The sequence below is a fragment of the Notamacropus eugenii genome, chromosome 3, assembly GCF_028372415.1.
Source record: "Notamacropus eugenii isolate mMacEug1 chromosome 3, mMacEug1.pri_v2, whole genome shotgun sequence".
Classification (NCBI taxonomy): domain Eukaryota; kingdom Metazoa; phylum Chordata; class Mammalia; order Diprotodontia; family Macropodidae; genus Notamacropus; species Notamacropus eugenii.
This window is the reverse complement of record NC_092874.1, coordinates 288,485,032-288,506,497: the sequence shown is the minus strand read 5'-3', so window position 1 is coordinate 288,506,497 and position 21,466 is coordinate 288,485,032. Positions and strand designations below refer to the sequence as shown.

The 21,466-nt window shown below is 42.3% G+C and overlaps 1 protein-coding gene across 1 annotated transcript in view; it reads left to right on the top strand.

Moving 5' to 3' along the window:
• Positions 1-21,466, top strand: part of NUAK1 (NUAK family kinase 1) — a 78,235-nt gene that overhangs the window by 13,445 nt on the left and 43,324 nt on the right. Inside the window, exon 2 of the mRNA XM_072655812.1 lies at positions 21,176-21,296. Within this exon, the coding sequence (XP_072511913.1) occupies positions 21,176-21,296 (121 nt within the window). The remainder of the gene's footprint in view (positions 1-21,175; positions 21,297-21,466) is intronic.

Genomic DNA, 21,466 nt, shown 5'->3' with positions numbered 1-21,466 from the left:
CCAAATCCGAAAATATATTCTTATTCTGCCTCTTAGTCCATCATCTCTCCATGCTCTTCTTTATCAGTGCTTTGGAATAATGGTTGTTCATTTATTGACCAGAGCTCTTAAGTTTTTCAAAACTATTCCCTTTTATAATTTATAATAGTATATTTTTTTCTAGTTCTGCCTGACTTCACTTTGCATCAGTTGATACAAGTCTTCCTAGATTTCCCTGAAATGACCTTCCTGCTTCATTTCTTTTAGCACTATAATCTTCCATTATTTTTGTTTCTATTAATTTATGTAGCCATTGCAATTGATGGATAGGATCCTAGTTTCCTTTTTTTTTATTTGCCACTATAAAAAGAGCTGCTATAATGTACTTGCTTTCCTACAACTTTTTGTCATTTTCCTTGTTTCTTCACTTTTGCAAATCTGATTCATGGGTGTAAGGTGGAACTACAGAGTTCCTTTAATGTGCATTTCTAGAATTATTAATGGTTTAGAGCCTTTCTTCACATGGCTATGGATCACTTGAATTTCTTTGTTAGAAAACTGTGTTTCTACCCTTCGACAATTTATCTATTGGGAAATGACTCTTATTCTTTTGAATTTGAACCATTTCTTCATATGTGTTTGGATTGGGATGTTTATTAAAGCAACTTTCTGTAAGCATTTTTTTTTCCTCCCCAGTTTTAAGGCAGAAGCAAGTGCCATGATAAGTATGGGCTCTTAGGAGAGGCTTCTTTTGGGAAGGAGCAGATGAATTGAGTCAGAGTTGAAGGAAACCAGGGATTCCGAAAAGTGGAGTGTATTTCAGGTGTAGGGAACAACCTGTATGGAGGAGGGAGATAAAGTAGCAAGTTTGGGCAACAGCATGACCGCAGAGGGAAAGAGGCTAAAAATCAGCATTTCATATTTGGTGTGCTCTGGGCTCAGAATCCCCGTGTGTGTCTATGTGCTCTGATAGAGAATGTTCACTGATGATGCATTTGCTGCATTTTTCTCTTCAGTTAGCTAATCGCCCCCAGTCTCCCAAATTGAGTGAAGTGACTATGTCAGAGGAAAGAATGAACTGTGTGGGTGTGTGGATGGGCAGCTAGCAGAAAAAATCCGGAAAGGCAGAGGGAGGACCAGAGGGATACATCTACTCAGCACTTGACCAGGGCTGAGCATCATCAGCCAGTGCTGCTAACTTCTTAGGGTGCTCCTGAGGAAAGCGCAGACTTTTGTGGACAGCAGCCCCGAGGGATTTCATGATTCCCTGATGTTGTTTAAATTTAAAATTCCAAAGGCCACACAAGGAATGATGGGAATAGCTCTGTTCTATATTAGAATCCTAAATTTTTTCCTGTACTGAACATGGTGGCAAGGTACGATTCATTCATGAAATGTCTAGTCAAGGTCACACAGTTGGTTAGTAGTGATTTCCAGATCACAGACTTAGAGCTTGGAAGGTGTCTTAGAAGTCTGACCTCTGTTTGACTAGTCCAACCTTCTAAGTGCAGAGGGATCCGTGGGTTCCGTGGTCCCACCTGTATTTGGCAGAACTCAACCCAAGTCCTCTTCTTAGAGGGGGTGTTTTTTTCATTGTATCCTTTCATTAACTGATCTCAGATAATGAAATTATTATTCTAGATTTCCCTTTGGATGTGGAAATTGACAAGTGTATGAGTAACTGGACCTATCCTGGTCTTTTGTAATTGTTAGAGCTGAAGACTCCTATATTACGGAAGGAATTTCTGAGGTAACTATACTGATTATCCCAAAAGATTGTAGCCATTTAAATGCATGGCCTGGAGGTGCTCTAAAAGGCATATTATCTCTCTTCCCTTAAGATGGAATATCCCCCTGGAATTCTGGAGCTGGAACTGCTTCACCCCAAAGAACCCATTCAGACTCCCATCCTCTCTCCTTTGAGATTCGCATAAATCCTGTTTCCTATTTAAAAGTCAACAGAGGAAAATCATAGCAAATATTGTGCATCCTTCCCTTTCTGTCCTTCCCCCTCTCCCCTCCCCCCCCCCCCAATTACAGTGTATTTTCTTTTGGTCTCAAAACCAGGCTTGATTGTGGGAGCTGTTTGGATTAGCTACCAATTTTCCAGTGGACTTTGGAAGGGTTGCCTTTGTGTTCATGTTCTGAGCTCACATAGATCCTTAGGTTGATTTGGCATCTGGTGCTCAGTGGGATGACCCAATCCTTGTTACTACTGTTCAAGGTACCACTATTCCAGTCACCTAGGCTCTCAATGCAGGTATCATCTTGGATGCCTCTCTCACTTTCCTATAGCCAATCTGTTGCCAAGGCTTGTCAATCTTACCTTAATAACATCTCACACATGGGCCCCTTTCTGCACCTGACACCCCCCCCACCCTGGGGTAGGTCCCCATTATCTTATGTCTGGGCTACTGCAGTAGTCTGCTTATGGGTTGGCCTGCACCAAACCTCTCCTCACTCCAGACCATGCTCTACTAGGCTGTTAAAATGATCTTCCTAAAGCAGGAAATGACCACGTCATCCCCCACTCAGTACCCTTTAGTATTTCCGTATTGCTTCTGCGGTAAAATATAAAACCTGTTTAGGCTTTAAATACCTCTATAACCTGGCCCCAGCCTATCTTTCCAGCCTCATTGGACATTACTCTGAAATCCTTCCTTCTTTCTTTACTTCCTTCCTCCCTCCTTCCCTTCCCTTCCCTTCCCTTCCCTTCCCTTCCCTTCCCTTCCCTCCCTTCCCTCCCTTCCGTTCGTTCCTTCCTTCCTTCCTTCCTTCCTTCCTTCCTTCCTTCCTTCCTTCCTTCCTTCCTTCCTTCCTTCCTTCCTTCCTTCCTTCCTTCCTTCCTTCCTTCCTTCCTTCCTTCCCTCCCCTTTTTGCCACTTCTCGTCTCTGTACCTTTGAATTAACCATCTCCCATGTTTGGAATACATTACTTTCTCAACTCAACTACATAGACTCATTGTGTTTAAAGTGTAGCTCATGTCCTACTTTTCACAGAAACCAGAGAGTTCATGTGGTGTAGTCTGGTGGGGGGAGCACTGAAGATAGTGTCTGAAAGACCTGAATTCGAATCTCACTCCTGACATTCACTGCATGACTGCAGGCAAGTCACTTAACCTAGGTCTCAGTTTACTCATCTGTAAAATCGGGATTGGATTTGATCACCTAAGGGCCCTACTTGTGATGATCCTGTCCTTTTTCTATCCAGATAATCGAGCTCTCCAAACACGGTAAACCCTCATTTTCATCTTAACGATCTGGAGAGTTCAGGTGAAAGTATTTATCTTGGCCACAGCTCCACTTGGCTTTTGTGTCCGGTCTTTTTGTTTTAACATCAGCCAGGATTAGTGGCGGGCTGGGCCTTGAGATGCACTTGAAAGTGTCTTGGGCTATTGTCTGCAGCCTGGATTACTTTCGATGGACCGCCCCACCATAAAAGCTGCATAAATCATGGAAAGTGCTCTCTCGTTTGCCTTCTCATCTTTCCCTCAGATGGGGCGCACACATCGGAATGGGCTTGCATTCAGATGTCGGCTCCAGGATACTTTAGTTGAACCGTACAAGACCATTAAGCAAATGTAATGGCTTTCTGGAAAGCAGGGCTGGGTGTTTCCAACCAAGTGTTTTACATAGAGAACATCTGGGGAGTATTGGTATTTGGGTGGATGGCAACATCAGAAGGAAGCTTTCCTGAGCTCAGCTGGGATGTTTCTGGGCTGTGGCTGCTGGCTATAACAATGCCGTTGTTAGGGGATGCTTCTTTTGAAGTATTACCATTGAATCGGCGCCAGCCACAAGGAGTGTTGTCCTTTTCCTTTCTCCTGGCATTCCAATTGTTCCTATTCTCAGCTCAGCCGAGGCTTTCAGTGGAAGCTTCTATGATAGGTTTTCTGAACCAATTTTTCTGGTGGCCCAAACTCAGAAGAGATTTCTTCTTCTCTCTCAATGCCTTTGCATGAGCAGACTCCCTTACCTAGAATGCTCTGCCTCCTCACCTCTGCTTCTTAGAACCCCTAACTTCCTTCCAAATTAGTGGCATCTTCTACATGAAGATTTCCCCAAGACGCTATACTCCCCATAAAATACCCCGTGTTTAGTTTGAATATATTTTGTCTTCCCCTAGTCGTATACTTGTCATTTCTCCCAGTAGGATGGAATCTCCTCGTCTTTGTATCCTTGGTGCCTAGAACAGTGTCTGGTACATGGTAGGTATTTAACACATGTTTTTTGATGGATGGAAGGTGTCCCAAGTCCAGGGATAAAGTTTGACTTGGAATCCCATTAACAGTCTAGTAAAACCTATGGACGCCTTCTCAGAATCATGCTTATAAATGCATAAAATAAAATACATTGGATTACAAAGGAAACGAATACTCTTGAAATATTGTTATCAATTTTTTTTAAAAGCAAGTGACAAGACTCTAGGTTAAGAACTTGCTCTAGGTCAGTGATTCTATGATTCTGTGACTTAGCCCTCTCTGGGCCTCAGTTTCCTTGTCTGTCCTAGGACTAGTTGATTCCTGAGGTCTTTTCTAGCTCTAGAACTCTGAGCCTACCTATACCAAGCTTGGATCCTTTATTTGGTGGACAGACAGCAGGGAGAGGTTTTGCATTTAGTGGAAGCCGGGAAAGCTTCTGCTTGCTACCTTCAGTTAGTATCAGGACTTGGAGGGAGCTGCCCCTACTGCAGTTTTACCTCCCTGATGTTCCGGGCCTGAATTTTTAAAAAGCAAAGTTTTTGCCTGAAGCTTAGTTTTTGCTGGTCTCCACACCCAGGCACACTCACATACCTTTGCCCAACCTGAACACTGTAAATCAAGTGGGCTACACTCATAAAATGGCAGTGCTGAAAGAAATGAGCTTTACATTCCATATAATCTGTGTCCTTATACACTTCATAGTCATAGGATCACGTACTAGGAGATGTGGAAGGGAACTCAGAGGTCTTCTAATTCAACTCCTTTATTTTATTCTGAGGCTCAGATAGGGAGTAATGACTGTCCCAGGACTTACTGGTATGGTCAAGGCTGAAAGGATGTTTAGAGGTCATTAATCCAACTCCCTCATCCATTATGCACATGAGGAAACTTCCCCCCAGAAATAGGAAGGGACTTGCTCAAGGACACACAGGAAATGAGTAGTAGGACACATACTAGAACATAGGTTGCTTCACCCCAGACCTTTTCCCACTCAACTTAGCAGAGGACCTAGGTTCTAATGCTACTTCAGTTCCTTAACACCTGTGTGACTTTGTACAAATTACTTAATCTTTCTAGGTCTCAGTTTTCTCCTGTAAAGTCAGGGGTTGGACTGGATAGCCCATGAAGATCCTTGAAGATCCTGAGCTGGGATTCCATGAATGACCACATCAAAAGACACAACTCTGTAGCAAAACCTTGCCTTTGGTTAACTAATATAACCTTTTCCATGGCTTAGGCTTAAAAGGCTATTAAAAAGAAACTATGAGCTGTGCTTTGCAATCTTTGGATTTTTTCCATGCTGCCCATTTTGGATGTCAAAACCAGATAGACCAGTTTCAGGTTAAATTAAAAAAAATGTTTTGATTCCTTTTTTCCCCTCTATCACAGTCATATTTGTATGTCCCATACCCCACACTAATAGAACTCTCCCTCCAAACTAGTTTTATAAAAATAAGAGTGACTACCTCTTTTAGCATGTATGCAACAATCTACCTCGAGTCTTCTACTTCTCTGCCAAGATCAGAATTTGTTTTCTAAGACCAAGATTTCAGATCAGTTTTGTGTTCTGTTCAAAGGCTCTTATCTTGGATCTAGAAGTCCAGTGATGTCCATCTGTCCATAAGCATTTATTAAGTGCCTACTGTGTGCCCAGCATAATGTTAAGTTCTGGGGATACAACAAAAGGCAAAATGATGGTCTCCATCCTTAAGGAAGGAATTCACAGTCTGATGGGGGAGACAATACTCAGACAACCATATACAAACAAGATACATAAAGGAGACATTGGAGGTAACAGAGAGAAAGGGACCAGCATTAGTGGGGATGGGGAAAAGCTTTTTGTATAAAAGGTGGGATTTTGGCTGAGACCTGAAGGAAGCCAGGGAAGGAGAGAGAGAGAGAGAATTCCAGTCATAGAGGACATCTAGATGCACTGCCTGGAGTCAGGAGATGACTGTCAGTTAAGTGGTACAATAGATAAAATACTGTACCTAGAGTCAGCTGACTTCATATCTGGCCTGAGACATTTACTGGCCTTGTGACCTTGGGCAAGTCCCTTAACCTCTGCTTGCCTCAATTTCCTCATGTGTAAAATGGGGGTAAAAATAGCACCTAACTCACAGGGTTGTTGTGAGGATCAAATGAGATTATATTTGTTTAGCACAGTTCTTGGTACTACATAAACGTTAACTATCCTTGTTATCTTGTGGGAGCAAGGAGACCAGTGTCACTGGACCTGTGGTCTTTAGTTGACCTAATCAGTATCTGGCCCCTTGACCTAGATGGCTCCTAGAGAAGAAAATTAGGCTGGTGACTTTGCATAGCCCTCCCTTATGTAAATCCAGTTCACTTACAAGTCATGGCATCATCTTCCCCTATGTCATGGTCTTCTTCAAGAAGGAAGGACAAACTGGATCAAAGAGTATATGGAGGGAAGTAATGTGTTAGAAGACTAGGTAGGAAGAGGCCTGGATAGCAATGGTTTTTCTCTTTGATTCTGGAGGTGATAGGGAACGACTAGAATTTATTGATTGGGGTCAGACCTCTGCTTCTGGAAGATCACCTTGATCGAAGGCAGATGAACTGGAGTGGGAGGAGACTTGTTGTGTCTTCAGAATGAAGTTAATAATTAAAAGAAATGTTCTCAAAAAATTAATCATGCATTCGGATAAAAGCCATACCAGCAATGTGTCTGTTCATGTGGGATGCTGTTGGATGGGGCTTTGGAAACTAGCAGAGGTTTGATGGAAAGCAGTGTCCTGGGTGTGGCTGACTTGGAAGAATGCTGCCCCACCCTTCTACGGAGGCAGGTTGATCCCGAGGTTGCCAAATAAAACTTGATTTGGAAGGAGATTTATGACTGTCACTCTGTAGCTTAGCTTATTAGTGATGGAACAGAGGATATATGGGGAGGACAGAAAATAAGGCACATGGCCTGGGGCCTAGTCAGAGGACTTGGGTCAAGTATCTGTGATACTTAGATGTGTGGTAGCACCCACCCTGACACTGAAAAGAGACCAAGGCGTGGGTTCAAATCATCCTGATTGATTCTCCTACTTACTACTGTGTGTCCCTTGAGTAAATCACTTCGAAGTCTGCCTCTCCCTCTGCAAAATGAGAGAGTTGGCCTAGATGAGCCCCCAAAGTTCCCTTCAAGCCCTAAATCTATTCTCATAAGTTACTTCCTCTCTGGGCCTCGGTATCTATATCTATATCTATATCTATCTATCTATCTACATACATGTAGAGAGAGAGAGAGAGAGAGAGAGAGAGAGTGAAAGTGACAGACGCATGATTTGAACCATGGTCCACCAACTCCAAAGCTTTCCTGTAGTACCACCCTGTCTCTCCTCTTTAAAAGGAGTGAGCTGCTCTATATGGAAGATACTGTTGTAGCTTCTGTCTCTGGAAGATCTTTCTGTTCTGGGTGCTCCTTCTTCTCTTGGTGACTTTCTCCTAGAATCTCCATTTTAAGGGAGGATCCAGGGCAGTGCTGTTTACTCCTCTCCTGGTCCCTCTCTTGACTCTCCAAACTCCTCCCTCACACCCCTTTCTCTTCCCATCCCAATTCAGCTCTCCTTTATATACTGCATTCCTCCATTAGAATGGAAATTTCTTGAGAGCGAGACATTCTTTCTGCTTGTATTTTTATTTAGTTCTTGGCACACAGTAAGTGCATCTCCAAGGCTCTTTTCATCAATTACAAGTCCATGGTCTTAATGCACTTTCTTATTTCTGGACCTCATTTTCCCCTCCTGTAAAATGAGGGGTTAGTCCAAGTTGATCTCTGAAGATCTCTGCAGCTCTGAATCCTAGGATCTCCCTTTTCTGGAAGGAAAACTCACAGGACCAGGCTCTTCAATGCTGAATTTGTCTCTCTGCCACGTGTGTGCTGGCCCAGTTCCCTCTGTGCTTGGAGGCTGATAGATAAAAGTTGTGTAAGGCTGGGCTCTTCCAAGCCACGACATAAACAGACACAGAATAATCAGACGCTACTTGTTTTGTTCCTCCAGTTTACATGTAACCTTAGCCTTGTGGTGTTCCAGGAAAATTGTAACCTGGAAGGAAAGTGACTTTACTTCTCTTCTGCAGAAATTCCAATCGGATATTGCATTTGGCTTTGGACAGCGGAGGAAGGCAGAAGTAAGCAGCTGTTTGGCAACTGAAGAAACTCACTTGAGAAAACTTGCCTCATTTTTATGCTCTCTTGTTCTGGCCTTCCTAGATGAGTCTCAAGTTGAACTAGGGGAATTTTGCATATTGGCCTGTGTGTTGGCACACAAGGCTGGGAGACTTGTAGAGACCAGTTATAATAGGACTCGAATCCTCCACCCTCTGAATAAAAGCCTACACTCCTGTCAGGGAGTTGTATTTTGGGGTATGTTTAGCTTAGACTGCCTAATTAAATTTCATTTTAGTTTCCAAATATAGCCTTCCTACCTCCCATTCCCATTGAGCTATCCATTCAATCAGAGTCAAAAGGAAAGAAAAAAGCTATTGAACAAAATTAATGAACATATACACTAAATCTGACAGTAGATGACCTGTTCTGCACCCATAGTCCCCCATGTCTCCAAAGCAGTGAGAGGAGGTCATTGTCTCACTTCTTTGAGGACAAGCTTGGCCATAATTACACAACCTCCAGAGGGGAGGAAAGGGACACTCCCCCTATCAATGTAGATCTACCTGCTTCCCTGGAACCAAAGAGATTTAGAGTTGCCTGAAGGCACTGAAAAGTGAAGTGATTTTCCCTTGGTTAGAGAGACCGTATGTATTGGAGGCAGTATTTGACTAGCTATACTATGCTATCTCTCTAACACACACACACACACACACACACACATTGACACACTGACACCCAGGTTCACAGAATGCTACATAGGTAGTTCAAGAATGATTATTGCCATTTAACAGATGAGAAAATGGAATCTTAGAAAGATTAAATGACCTGTTGATGTTCAAAATACATCTAATAAATGGGAGAAAAGGAATTTGAACATAGACAAATCCAGCATTAATTTCCCCCCATTAACTCATGGTGCCTCTCTCCATAAAATCACTCCCACTCCTCCAACCCACCACAGCTACACACAGAGATGGTTATACCATCACTCACAACTGTACCACTTCCATGTTCATGAATTCTGAAATTTCTTTATATGATGAAATCTTCCTTCTGCTTTTTAATGCCAAAACCTTTGCCAAGAATTTCCTCTTCTCCTTGTTAATACCTTCTTCTCTACTAAGTTTTCAAGCCATTCTTCTATAGTGGTTCCCCTCATAACCTGTCTGATCTCTTTATCAGTCTTCTTTGCTGAATGTTCATGTAAGTCACACTCGATAACTATGGGTGCCCCCACTTGACTCTGTCCTGGGGCCTCTTCTCTTTCTCTTCTATACGCAGTGATCTCACTAGCTCTCAACTAGCATTTCTATGCTGATGATTCTTAGATCTTTTTCCCAGTCCAATTCTGTCTTTTCATCTTCAATCTTGCATCTCCAATTCCCTGTTGGACATCTTGAACTGGATATCTTATAGGCATCTTAAACTTCACATGTCCAAAGCAGAACTTTCATCTTGACTTCTCGCTTTCTCCACCTCCAAGCAATCACTTGCCAGGTTCTGTCAATTTTACTTTTGTGTCTTCTTTCAAATATGCCTCCTTCTCTCTTCTAACACTGCTACCACTCTGGTATCAGCCTTCATCACCTCATGCCTGGATTATTGCAATAGCCTGTTGGTGGGTCTGCCTGCTTCAAGTTACTCCCCAGTCCAATCCATCCTCCATCAGTTGCCAAATTGATCTTCCTAAAGTTCAAGACTGTTATTCCCCTATTCAATCAACTCCAATAATTATTGTCTCCAGGATTAAATGGAAGATCCGTCTGCTTGGGCTTTCAAAGCCCTACATAAACTGGTCTCTTCCTATCTCCCCAGTCTTCTTACACCTTATGTGATTAAACTCTACTCTGCTGCCTAGAGGAAGCTCATTCTAGGCTTGGCACAAGGCCTGGTACATTGAAAGCAGTGAACAAGTGCTTGTTGGTTGATTTTTCATTCATTAGTCTTCTCAACTAGGTACCAAACTGTTGTTTCCGTGTTGCCGAAGGATTGCTGAATGCAGTTGGCATCCTCCAAGTCTGGTGCCCTGGGGCAAGGCCCTGGTTTCCAGTACTAGTTTCAACGCCATTTTTGAAATCTTTTTTCTGCTTTGTTTTTGGTCAGTGTGTAGACATCAGCTAACAGGAAACTTCTCATAAACTGACTTTTGGGTTTTGGCCAGTGCTGTCAGAACTCAAACCCTAAGGAGAAAACATAGAGAAAAAGGAGCCAATTTCCTGCCATCCCATGGTTTCTCATGTAGAATCACCCCTTACAATGTTAGGTTGACATTTTTAGCTCAGTCCTTGAAGGGCAAGCAGAGGGAAGGGAATAGATCTCCGTGTTGATAACTCTTTGAGATTCCAAATTACTTCAACCTCTTCAAATAAAGTCAGAATTGAGATTTATCATCCAAATATGGAAAGCAGCAATGGAATCCTGAGAAAGTGTCTTAGGACTCTTAACAGGACCACAGGGGAATGAGTCAGGCAGGATCTTTGTTTCCCTCTCCTTTGGTTTTTTATCCATATAGCTTGCAATCTTCTTACTTACTCCATTCCATCTAACCCTCATTACTTGCTATTTATAGATTAGGGACCCCATATGAACACGGTAAGATAAGTAGCACCTTTATTTTACAGATGGAGAAATTGAGGCTCTAAGGATTAAATGATCAGGTTACATCACTGGTTTTCAGTTACTCAGTTCAGTTTACTTTTAGTGATTTTTTTCATTTACATTGTTGTAGTCCCTAAGAGACATCTAGTGAACTTAGCAGATAGAGCCCTGGGCCTGGAGTCAGGAAGCTCTGAGTTCAAATCCAGACTCAGATACTTACTAGTTCTGTGACTTTGAGTAAGTCACTTAATCTCTATTTACCTAGGAGGCAGCCAGGTGGCTCAGTGGATAGGCCTGAGTTCAAATCCACTCTCAGACATTTACTAGCTGTGTCACCCTGGATAAGTCATTTTACCTCGGTTTCCCTTATTCCACTGGAGAAGGAAATGACAAACCACTTCAGTGTAAGAAAACCCGAAATGGGGTCACTAAGAATCAGACATGACTGAACAACAACAGTTACTGAGTTTATTCTTCTATATCTATGTTTTAGTCTATATCATTTCAGACAAATCTTTCCATGCTTCTAGGAATTCCTCATACTTATTATTTTGCAATAAGAAATAATATTGCAATACTGTAATATTCAAATACTGTAATTCAGAGGTGTCAAACTTGTGACCTGTCCTAGATTAAAGTAAAATGAAGAAATGTTTAACAAAATAACTAAAAGTACAATATGTATGTCATAGATTATGTGAATTTGTGGTTTTCTATGTGAATATGCAGCACACCTTGAGTTTGAGGTCACTTTTGTAATGGAGTCAGCTTCTCCTCATCCATGGGCACCCACTTTGTCCTTAGGTCTTTATTTTCACCAAGGTCACTACTATGAATATTTGGGTAAAAATGCACACATGTATATATGTATGCATATGTATGTACATGTATACACACATGTACGTATGCATGCATGTAAGTTGTCTTTGATCGCCTTGGGGCATATGCTGGAAGTGGAATCCAAAACTTCAATTGTCATTTATGGGTCCAAAATATCTGCTTCCGGGAAGCAGAAAAATTATGAGTTAATCCACCTTCCAGTTTTTTTCTCTGGATAAGTTAAAATAGTGTTGGTGACAAAGGGTAAAACCTGTAAACTTTTATAGTGTTGTATAATGTGGGCTATCATTATGACTATTATGTTAGTAATTGTCTGTGGGTATGTTGACATTGTCTAAAGGGAAAACAACTCCCTGAAGATATTTCCCTTCTACCTCTCTTGCCATTACCACAGGTGGAACACTTTTTCCACCCATTCCCTTCCCTGGCCCTCCCTACCATCCTCTACCCCAACCCTCTGGGAATGGGGCTTTGTTGTCAGACATATAACTCTTGGTTCTCCAATAGATTTGCTCTGAGAAAAGGTCCAAGGAAAAAAAGTCTAAAAGCTTAAAAGGTCTTATGAGCCCCATGGTACAACTCTCAGAGCTCTTGAGGGACATAATAGATTATGACTTACTCTAGGAAACTGATTTTGATGAAGCCTGTCTGAGAGTGTTACATAGAGTTGGCTCAGGGATGCCTCTGATCATTTGTCATTGGTTGATTTCCATTTTAGTTGGGTTCCATGATATTCTCCTGGGCAGCAGCCCCATGTGCTTTGTTCATTAGTCTTGTTCTTATGTAAATGGAAATTACCAACAAGTTAGAATGAGAGGAGACCTCAACTCATGCCCAAGAGGAGTCTCCACTATAAATGAGAAAATTCAACAAATGGTCAACCAGGCCATTCCAGTGAGTGAACCCATCCTTGTAATATGGTGGAAAGTTGGCTTTGGAGTCCAAGGGCCTGGGTTCAAATTCTGGCTGTGTGACCTTGGGTCAATCATTTCTCCTTTCTGGTCATTAGTTTCCTCATCTAGAAAATGAATTTGTTGATTTATAAGATCTCTGTGGTCTTTTTCATCTCTAGATCTATGAATTTCTCAAGGGCTAGCCCATTCTGCTTACTGATAGCTTGATCTCTTAGGAAGTGTTTCCTTGCATTAAACCTAAATGGACCTATTTGTAACTTCCATCCATAGCTCCCATTCTATCCTCTGGGGCTGAGCCGGACAAGGCCCCTGAGTCATCTCTCCTCTTCAGCAACCTCCAGCAGTGGGGTCACTGCTTCTCAGTCTTAGACAAAGCCAAGAGCCTGACTTAGGTTGGCCTCTTTTGTTGTTGCTGAATCATTTTTCAGTTGTTTCTGACTCTTCATGACCCCATTTGGGATTTTCTGGGCAAAGATACTGAAGTGATTTGCCATCTTCTTCTCCAGCTCATTTTACAGATGAGGAAACTGAGGCCAACAGGGTTAAGTGACTTGCCTAGGGTACACAGCTAGTAAATGTCTGAGGCTGGATTTGACCTCTTGAAGAGGATTCTTGCTGCTTCTGTGTACTATGGTGCCACCTCACTGCCCAAGTTGGGTTTTAGTCTAATTTTATTTTTCCTTCTTTGTGGAGAGTGACCTCCAGACCCGGCTCTAAGAAAAATCCCTCCCCCAAATGTCTGTAAAAATCTTGGCATTTTATGTAGTTTGCATCTTGTTCTAAATATGGATTCACAATATGAATGGCCGGAAAGCTGCCAACCCCGCCTGGGATTAAATAAAAGTTGTCTTCACTTATCTGAAATACTGACAAGATAGAGGCAAGTCTTTTTCCATGGATTCCTAGAACTGCAGAATCTTCACTTGTGAACAGATGCAAGAGACAGTTAGTCTTAACTCCTATTGAAGGAGGCTCTGACTCTTGCTTTGTGGCATTCCTGAGAAGTGGTAGAAAACCCAGAGATGGGCAGCTTACTACTTCCTGAGATAGCTTTTTCGTCTTCAGAGGACTTTGAGATGGATATCTTCCAAGAACTCCAATTCTTAGGAAAGGGTTTTGGTTATATTCTGCTGGTTTCCCTCCCCCCAGTTACTTCTATTCATTAGTTTTCCTTCTGCCCCTTGGAGCTACATGCAACAGGTTTTCCCTTTGACAGCCTTTGGGCTATTTGAAGAGATCTAGACTGTCTCCCTCTTTCCCTCTATCCTCCACACTTTCTCTCTGGGCTAAACAACAGTTGACCTCATCATGATAATGATGGTGGTGGTGACGATGATGATGGTGGTGATGATGAGGATGGTCATGATATCACTCCTAGGAAAGTCTTTTTAAAGAATCCTGCCTGATTGTTACATAGAGTTGCCTCAAGGATAATAATAATGACAACAACAGCTATTATTTTTATGGTACAGTTTGCAAAGGCACTTATATTATCTCATTTTTACAACAACCATGTGAGAGGGCTGCAATTATCCCCATTTTATAGATAAGGAAACTAAGGCTTCAGAAAGGTTGTGACTTGCTCAAGATCATACAGTGAGTATATGTCAGAGGCAGGACTTAAACTCAATTTTTCCTGGGTTTCTAATCACTATGACATACTGCTTCACTTTTAAAATAATTTATTGATGCTTTTTTACTTTATTTAAAAAGTATTATTTCTTCCTAATGATTCTCTTTCCTCCTCCAAAAGAACCTTTCCTTGTAACAAATATTTTTAGCCAGCCAGAACAAATCCACACATTGGCTATATCTGAAAAAAGTATGCCTTATTCTGCATCCCTAGTCTACCACCTCTCTACCAGGTAACAGGGTGCATTCCTCACCATCGATTTTCTTAAATCATTACTGGTTACTGTATTGATCAGAGTTTTGAAAACTTAAATAAAACTCTTTGTAGCCCTAAAATTCATAAATTCAAGTAGTTACTTAGACAATTAATTAAAAAAAACACAAACTCACAATCTCAATTGTAGGATTTGATTTATCCCTGATTTTGACAGAACTGTGAAAGGTTGGAGCTGTAATGATTTTAGACAAGAATCTAGATTTTATGTTCCTTTCATTTTATAAAAGTGGAAATGGAGGCTTAGAGAGGGAAAGTGATTTAGATTGTTAGTAGCAGAACCAAGAATATGTTCAAGGTCAAAGTCTAGTCTAGCGTTTCATTGGTTGTTCCCATACTGCCCCTTGGAGAGAGTACCAGGCCTAGAGTCAAATCCAGCCTCAGACACTTACTAACTATTTGACCTTGGGCAAGTCACTTAACCCTGTTTGCTCCAGCTTCTTCATCTGTAAAATGAGCTGGAGAAGGATGGCAAACCACTCCAATATCCTTGCCAAGAAAATCCCCAAATGGGGTCACAAAGGGTCAGACATGACTGAAATGACTGAGCAACAGCCATCATGACAAAAGTGGAGGTAGGAGGAACCTCAGTTGCTGAATCAAGATCCAGAAGGATGCCTTTGATTTTAATGTCCTTTGCTTTCATGATTCAGTGCCAAGAGTACTGGAGTAGGAATCAACGGATCAGGGTACCCATGTCATTTTACCTTAGCTACTGTATGGTCTTGGGCAAATCATTTGAATTCTCTGGGTCTCATTTTTCTCATCTGAAAAATGTTAACTAGGTATTCCTTGAATAAAAACCTGAGTGTGTGTGTGTGTGTGTGCATGCACATGTGCATGTGTGTGTGCACATGTGTGCGTGTATGTTGGAGAGCAAAGAGGACCAAGCCTGGGATACAGTGTGATTTACCCCAACCTCTATTTATCCTGGTAATGGTCCTGTGCATTGGACCCATTTGGGAGCAAATCTAACAGAGATTTATAACTGTTATCTATATTCATCAAAGCTCTTCCCACCTATAGCTGCCACTGTGAGAAAAAAATACATTCAGCAAAACTTGGAGCGTATAACTGTTCAAAGTAGAAAAATGTTCACCTACAATAAGAAGACCTGACCTGTTTGATTTGATGAAAGATAGGAACTGACCTGAGCAAATCTCTCTTAAATTTCTGGGCACTGGAGGTGGGATGTCCATGGTTCTAATATTAAGCCAGGTGCTCTCCAGAAGTGTAAAGTGTCAAACTATAGGATGGCCTACGTAAAGAGATCCTTTTGCAAGCCATGCTGCAATGTCTAGACTCCAGAATGTATTTTAAATGAGCTATCCTGGGGAATACTAACTGCAGCACCTGATTTTCTGAGCCAGCCAACTCATGTCTCCTTTATGGGTGAAGTTCTTCTGCCTTCTGTGAGAGCGAGCTATGTAACTTTTTGAAGAGTTTATTATAACAGACATTAAAAAAAATTAAATTATGACTCAGTCACCATTTGAGGGGAGAGCTTACAAGGCATAGGGCTCTGGGAGTTTGCCTTAGAATTGAGAAGATCTAAGTTCAGGTTGAACTTTGGGCACTGTTTTTGGTCATTACCCAAGTCACTTAAGCTCCTTATGCCCCAAGTATCTCTAGAAGATTAGAAACTGTCAAGCAAGTGCAAGTGAATATTGCTAGTGGTAGCTAACATTTATATAATGACTACTATGTGCTAGCACTGTGCTAAATGCTTTACAATTATCTCATTTGATCCTCACAGCAATCCAGGGGCAGGGGAGATGCTTCTATTACTTCCATTTTTGTTAGTTATGTCCGACTCTTCTCTGAACCCCATCTGGGATTTTCTTGGCAAAATGCTCGAGTATTTTACCTTTTCCAGCTCATTTTACAGATGAGGAAACTGAGGCAAACAGGCTAAAGTGACTTGCTCAGGGTGACACAGCTAAGAAATGTCTGATTTGAACTTGAGTCTTCCCAGCTCTAGGCCCAACACTTCTGTACACTGTGGCACCCTCGGAGACTAGGACTGTGTGACACAGTTATCTATCTCCAGAGTGTCCAGATGCAGGGTATTTTCTGTTATACCTGGGAAGAGTGCTTGAATTAAATAAAGGCATTTATCAAGGAAGTGGTTTTGCTGATGGAAGGGTGAAGATGAGTGTGTCAAGGAGCTCCCACACCCCAGATCCATTCCCTAAGTAGCAATAGAGTGAGAATATCTTTCTTCCCACTTCTCCTCCCCCCAGCTTCCTTGCTCAGAGCACAGTGACATCTTCCCCCTCTGAACTCTCTGTCTTCCCTTGTCTACACCAGTTACTTGTTACTGGTGCATTCAGGAGGGCAGGGAAAAGCCGGCATTTCTAGCCAAAGGACCTAGGTTTGAAATCTGATTTGGTCACTCACTGACCTTGGGCAAAACATTCAATACTCTGAGCCTCAGTTTTCTCATCTGTAAAATGGGAAGATTGCATTAGGCGGCCTCAGAGATTTCGTCTATTTCGAAATCTGTGATTTTATGATTCATTGGCTAGCCAGAAGACTTATAACCTATACCCTTGTATTCATTGTTTGAGCATTGACTCGAGAGTCCTGGATTCTCATCTTGGTTCAGTTTGTAATTCAGGTCAACAAACATTTATTAAGTGCCTGCTGCGTACAAGGCGTTCCGCAAGGTGCTAGGGCATACAAAGATGAGAAAACAACAAAATAAAAATCAAAACTTTCTTCTGTCCTCCCCCATCTCTTCCTCAGTAACTTCAGCTTTCAGATAGTAACATTCTGCTGGTTTAGATGCTGGGTAACTTTAGGAAAGTTGCTCTAATCTGTCTGGGCTTGTCCAGTGTTGTTACTGGTTATAATAGCTGGATGGGACCTTAGAGATCTAGACTAACCAGCTCATTTTGCAGATTAGGAAACTGAGGTCCAAGGAAGTTAAGTGACTTTTCCAAGGCCACATAGGTAGCATGATAGTCTTTGATCTGGAATGGAATTTTAGAGTTCACTGAGTCCTCACTTTTACAGATGAGGAAACTGAGGTATAGAATGTTCCAGTATCTGAGGCAGGCTTTGAACCCAAGTTCTCTGCCTCCATTGCTGGGGGTGATCTCTGAGGTTCCTTCCTAGGTTAACACTCTTGGGAGGATTCCTCCCAAGAAGCACATACCTCTTGAGTACTCCTTTCACAGCAGCCACAAGCATCATCCTTCTATTACAGGGTCAATGGGAGAGTTAGAATGCAAAGGGGGGGGGCTTTGGTGGAGCTGTAGGAGCAGGCTTTTCCAGTGTTGGTTAGACACCTAAAGTTTCCCTGGCACTTAATAGAGTTGTATTGAGAATTCAAACATTTTCCCCTTTGTTCCGTCTTCAGCATTGCCTTTGGCAGATGGGGAGAGGGGGAGGTGAGATTGCCTGTTTCTTAACTATTAGCTGGGACTCACAAGCCAGCTGGTTTCCCCCTCTCCTGCCCCCCATGAATGGTATTATCCCTCCATGGACCGTGGATGGGGAAAGAATTTATCCTTATTGTATATCTGACAATAGGGGCCTTCTTGAGTTCTTCTGCACAGCCAAGTGCAGCCCTTGCATAATCAGAGGGGTGTTTCTCCACCCCTCCTTCCACCCCCAGGCCTGTATTTAGTTCATATAAGAATGCAGGAGCGAGTCCAAGAGCCACCCACATCCTGGTTGTCTACATGGTCTAGACATGGGTTCACAGCCTGCTCCCCGTCCCCCCTGCCCCCCAAGAAAAAATATTAAGGATCCCAGGGGTCAAGGAAGAAAAGGAAGGATTTTGAGGCAGAGTTCTGCAATTGTTGTAGCAGGATGACAGAAACTAGGGGTACTTAGAGAGGGCGATGCTGTCTGGTGTTACAACATTGGCGGAGAAGGAGCCCTAGGGCTCAGCTGGGGGATAATGAGACTCTGGTTAGGTTTGTTTCTGGTTCATTCTGTGAGGCCCCCTCCACCCTGCTGGTGATGGGGGTGGGGAGTTAAGAGAAGACCGGCTTTTGTCTCCTGTATGTATAATGAAGGGACTGGTCCAGATAACTTTTTAAAAAAATACATTTTAACTGATATCTTTGATTTTTGCATCACCAAAATTTCCCAACATATTTTTCCCTCCCAGAGAGCTATTGAAATAAAAGAGGGGAAAGAATAGCTTGGCAAAAGGACCAGATGGTCTTTAAGGTCTTACTTTAAAAAATTCAATTAAAAAATTCAATTAACAATCTATTTTCTCTCTTTCCCCTTTATCAACTCCCCACGGGGGAAAAAAAAAGAAAATCTTTAAGCCCCTTAGGGGCAGGGGAGAGGGGGAGAAACACAAAATTTGAAGCCGAAGGACCTGGTTTCCACTCATAGCTTTGCTCTTACTAGTTTCCTGGCATTTGGGAAGTCCTGGATAGCCTCAGTTTTCTTATCTGTAAAATGAGAGTTCTAACACTTTCCCTACCTCTCTGAGAGATTTGCAGAGTGTAAGTGCAAGCCCTGGCATTAAGGAGTTCCCAAGAGCTTTCCCCACTAGTCTCTGACATAGGACTAGGAATAGAAGAAGGCTACATTAAGAATTTGTCCTGGAATTACACATAAAACAGATCTGGGAATGCTTGGCACAGAGAATATCTGAGCTGGGAGGGAGCTTAGGATAGGATAGGGAGCTGGGAGGGAGTTTAGAACTGGGAATGCCAGAGCTGGGAGAGAGCTTAGAACAGAGAATGTCAAAGCCCACAGGGGCTTTTAGAATAGGGGAAGTCAGAGCTGGGATGGCACTTAGAATGTGGGATGTCAGATGTGGGAAGGATTGTAGAGATGATCAATTTCAACCTCTTTATCTCCATGTTGGGTATAATAAAGCAAATCTTAGAGAAGTAAAGTGATTTCTCCAAGGTTACAGTCAGGTGGTCAGGGCTGGACTGGAATCCACATCTCCTGACTCCAAGTCATTCAATTATACTGTACCTTACTAATTGATCAGTCGATCAATGCTTATGTTCCAATAGTGTTTCAGTTTGGTTCTTGATGGGAGATTGGTGTTGGGGAGAAAATCAGTAGTTGGGATGGTCACTACTTTTGTTTGTGGAAGGAAAAATAAAGGAAGTTGAGGATCATTGAAGCTGGTTATCATTCATTTTGTGAATTGGAGATGAGGCTTGATTTGAGGGAGTGTCTCTGACTAAGGACCGGTTTTCTCTGGGACGTTTTATGCTCTCACTGTCCAGAGGGGTGACTGACCTGTCAGTCATCCATGAAAGGAAGCCTTCGGGCCAGAGCTGAGGTCACAGGAGGAGGGTCTCAAGGGAGCTTCATGTGTAACAGAACCAGGCTGTCTGTAGCTGGTAGTAATTTTTCTGGTCTTATACCCAAGTAGTTAATTTTTTCTTTTTCTTGTTGCCAGAATAGACAGATCACGTTACCAGCTTGTTTACAGACAGAGATGGTTCCATTGGCAGGCAGGTTTTTCCTTGTTAGATTGTCTGTTGTCATTTTTTGGCCTTTTATTATCATTTTAGTTTATGGGAGGGCTGGCCCATGGTGGTTTTCTTCACTAGCTATTTCATTTAATCCAGTAACTGAACTCAGAGACCACGTTTACCTAGAGTTTTTGGCATCTGATTTTGGGTGGCAGCTCAGTAAGTCTCTTCTTGAGGGGGAGCTTGGTAAAGATACTAGACTTAAGAGACAGGAAGACTGGAGATTGAAAGCTGATCTTGGAGTCAGTAAAATCAGGTTTGAGTGCTTCCTGTGACACAGACTGACTGTGTGACCCTGGGTAAGTTATCTAACTTCTCAGTGCCACAGGTGTCAATCTCCATTGGTAGAGGAGGCTCACTCAATGGGAGTTCCCTTCATTGGTGAAATCTCAAGTTTAGTCAATCAATAAGCATTTGTTAAGTGCCTTATTATGGGTCTGAAAACACATGCAAAATCTTAACGAAATGATTTCCTTATGACAACCCTTTGAGATGGGTTAGTGCAGGACTATTTTCCCATTATAGAGATTAAAAAAATTGAGGCTAGGAGGGACAAAGTGACTTGTCTGTGGTCACAGAGCTGGACTGGGTTACATATGTAGCTTGGGCTCCCACCCAAGATACTCAGTGCTTTTGTTACTTGCCATATTGAAGGTGGAAGTTTGTCAGTTTCAGAAACATGGTGAGTGGGGAAAGAAAGTGGTTTCTAAACTGGTCATGCCCATTGCATGTGATGGAGGCTTTGTTCCACAGTCACAGATGTTACAGCTGCTTGTGTGAATTGGTTGGCATATGTGGACCATTTAATCCTTGGCATTCTTTAAACTGGATTTTATCTTGCTTTGTTTTAAGATACTGGCATTCTCTTGTCAATGGTGCAATCAGCCCCCATCATTGTTAATCATAAACCGTAGGAAGACCCCCAAGCCCTCAGTGCCTTGTCAGTCATGCTCCCTGAGTCTGTGGAAAGGGTGTTTTTGCTTTAAATGAAAGAAACGACGGAGTTTTTCTCTTTTCCCCCAATCTCTGTTTTCTTCATTGTGCATCCTGCCAAGTGACATCTGTATTTATTTTCCCAACTCTTTCAATGGCCGATTTGCATCTGTTTAGATCCCTGAATAACGTTTCATTTCCTGACTTTATAGGTTGCCATAAAATCCATCCGTAAGGATAAGATTAAAGATGAGCAGGACATGGTTCACATCCGACGGGAGATTGAGATCATGTCGTCCCTCAGCCATCCCCATATCATCAGCATTTATGAAGGTCAGTGATGTTTCCTTCCCTGGCACTCATGTTTCAGACCAAAGAGTCTTTCAGGGGATTTTGTGTCTGGTGGAAGCCAGTCTTTAGGGTTTGGTTTACAAATGGCCAGGTGGGATGGCAGCCTACTTAACCCTCATGATGACCTTGGACCTACCTGGTTAGATCTACTT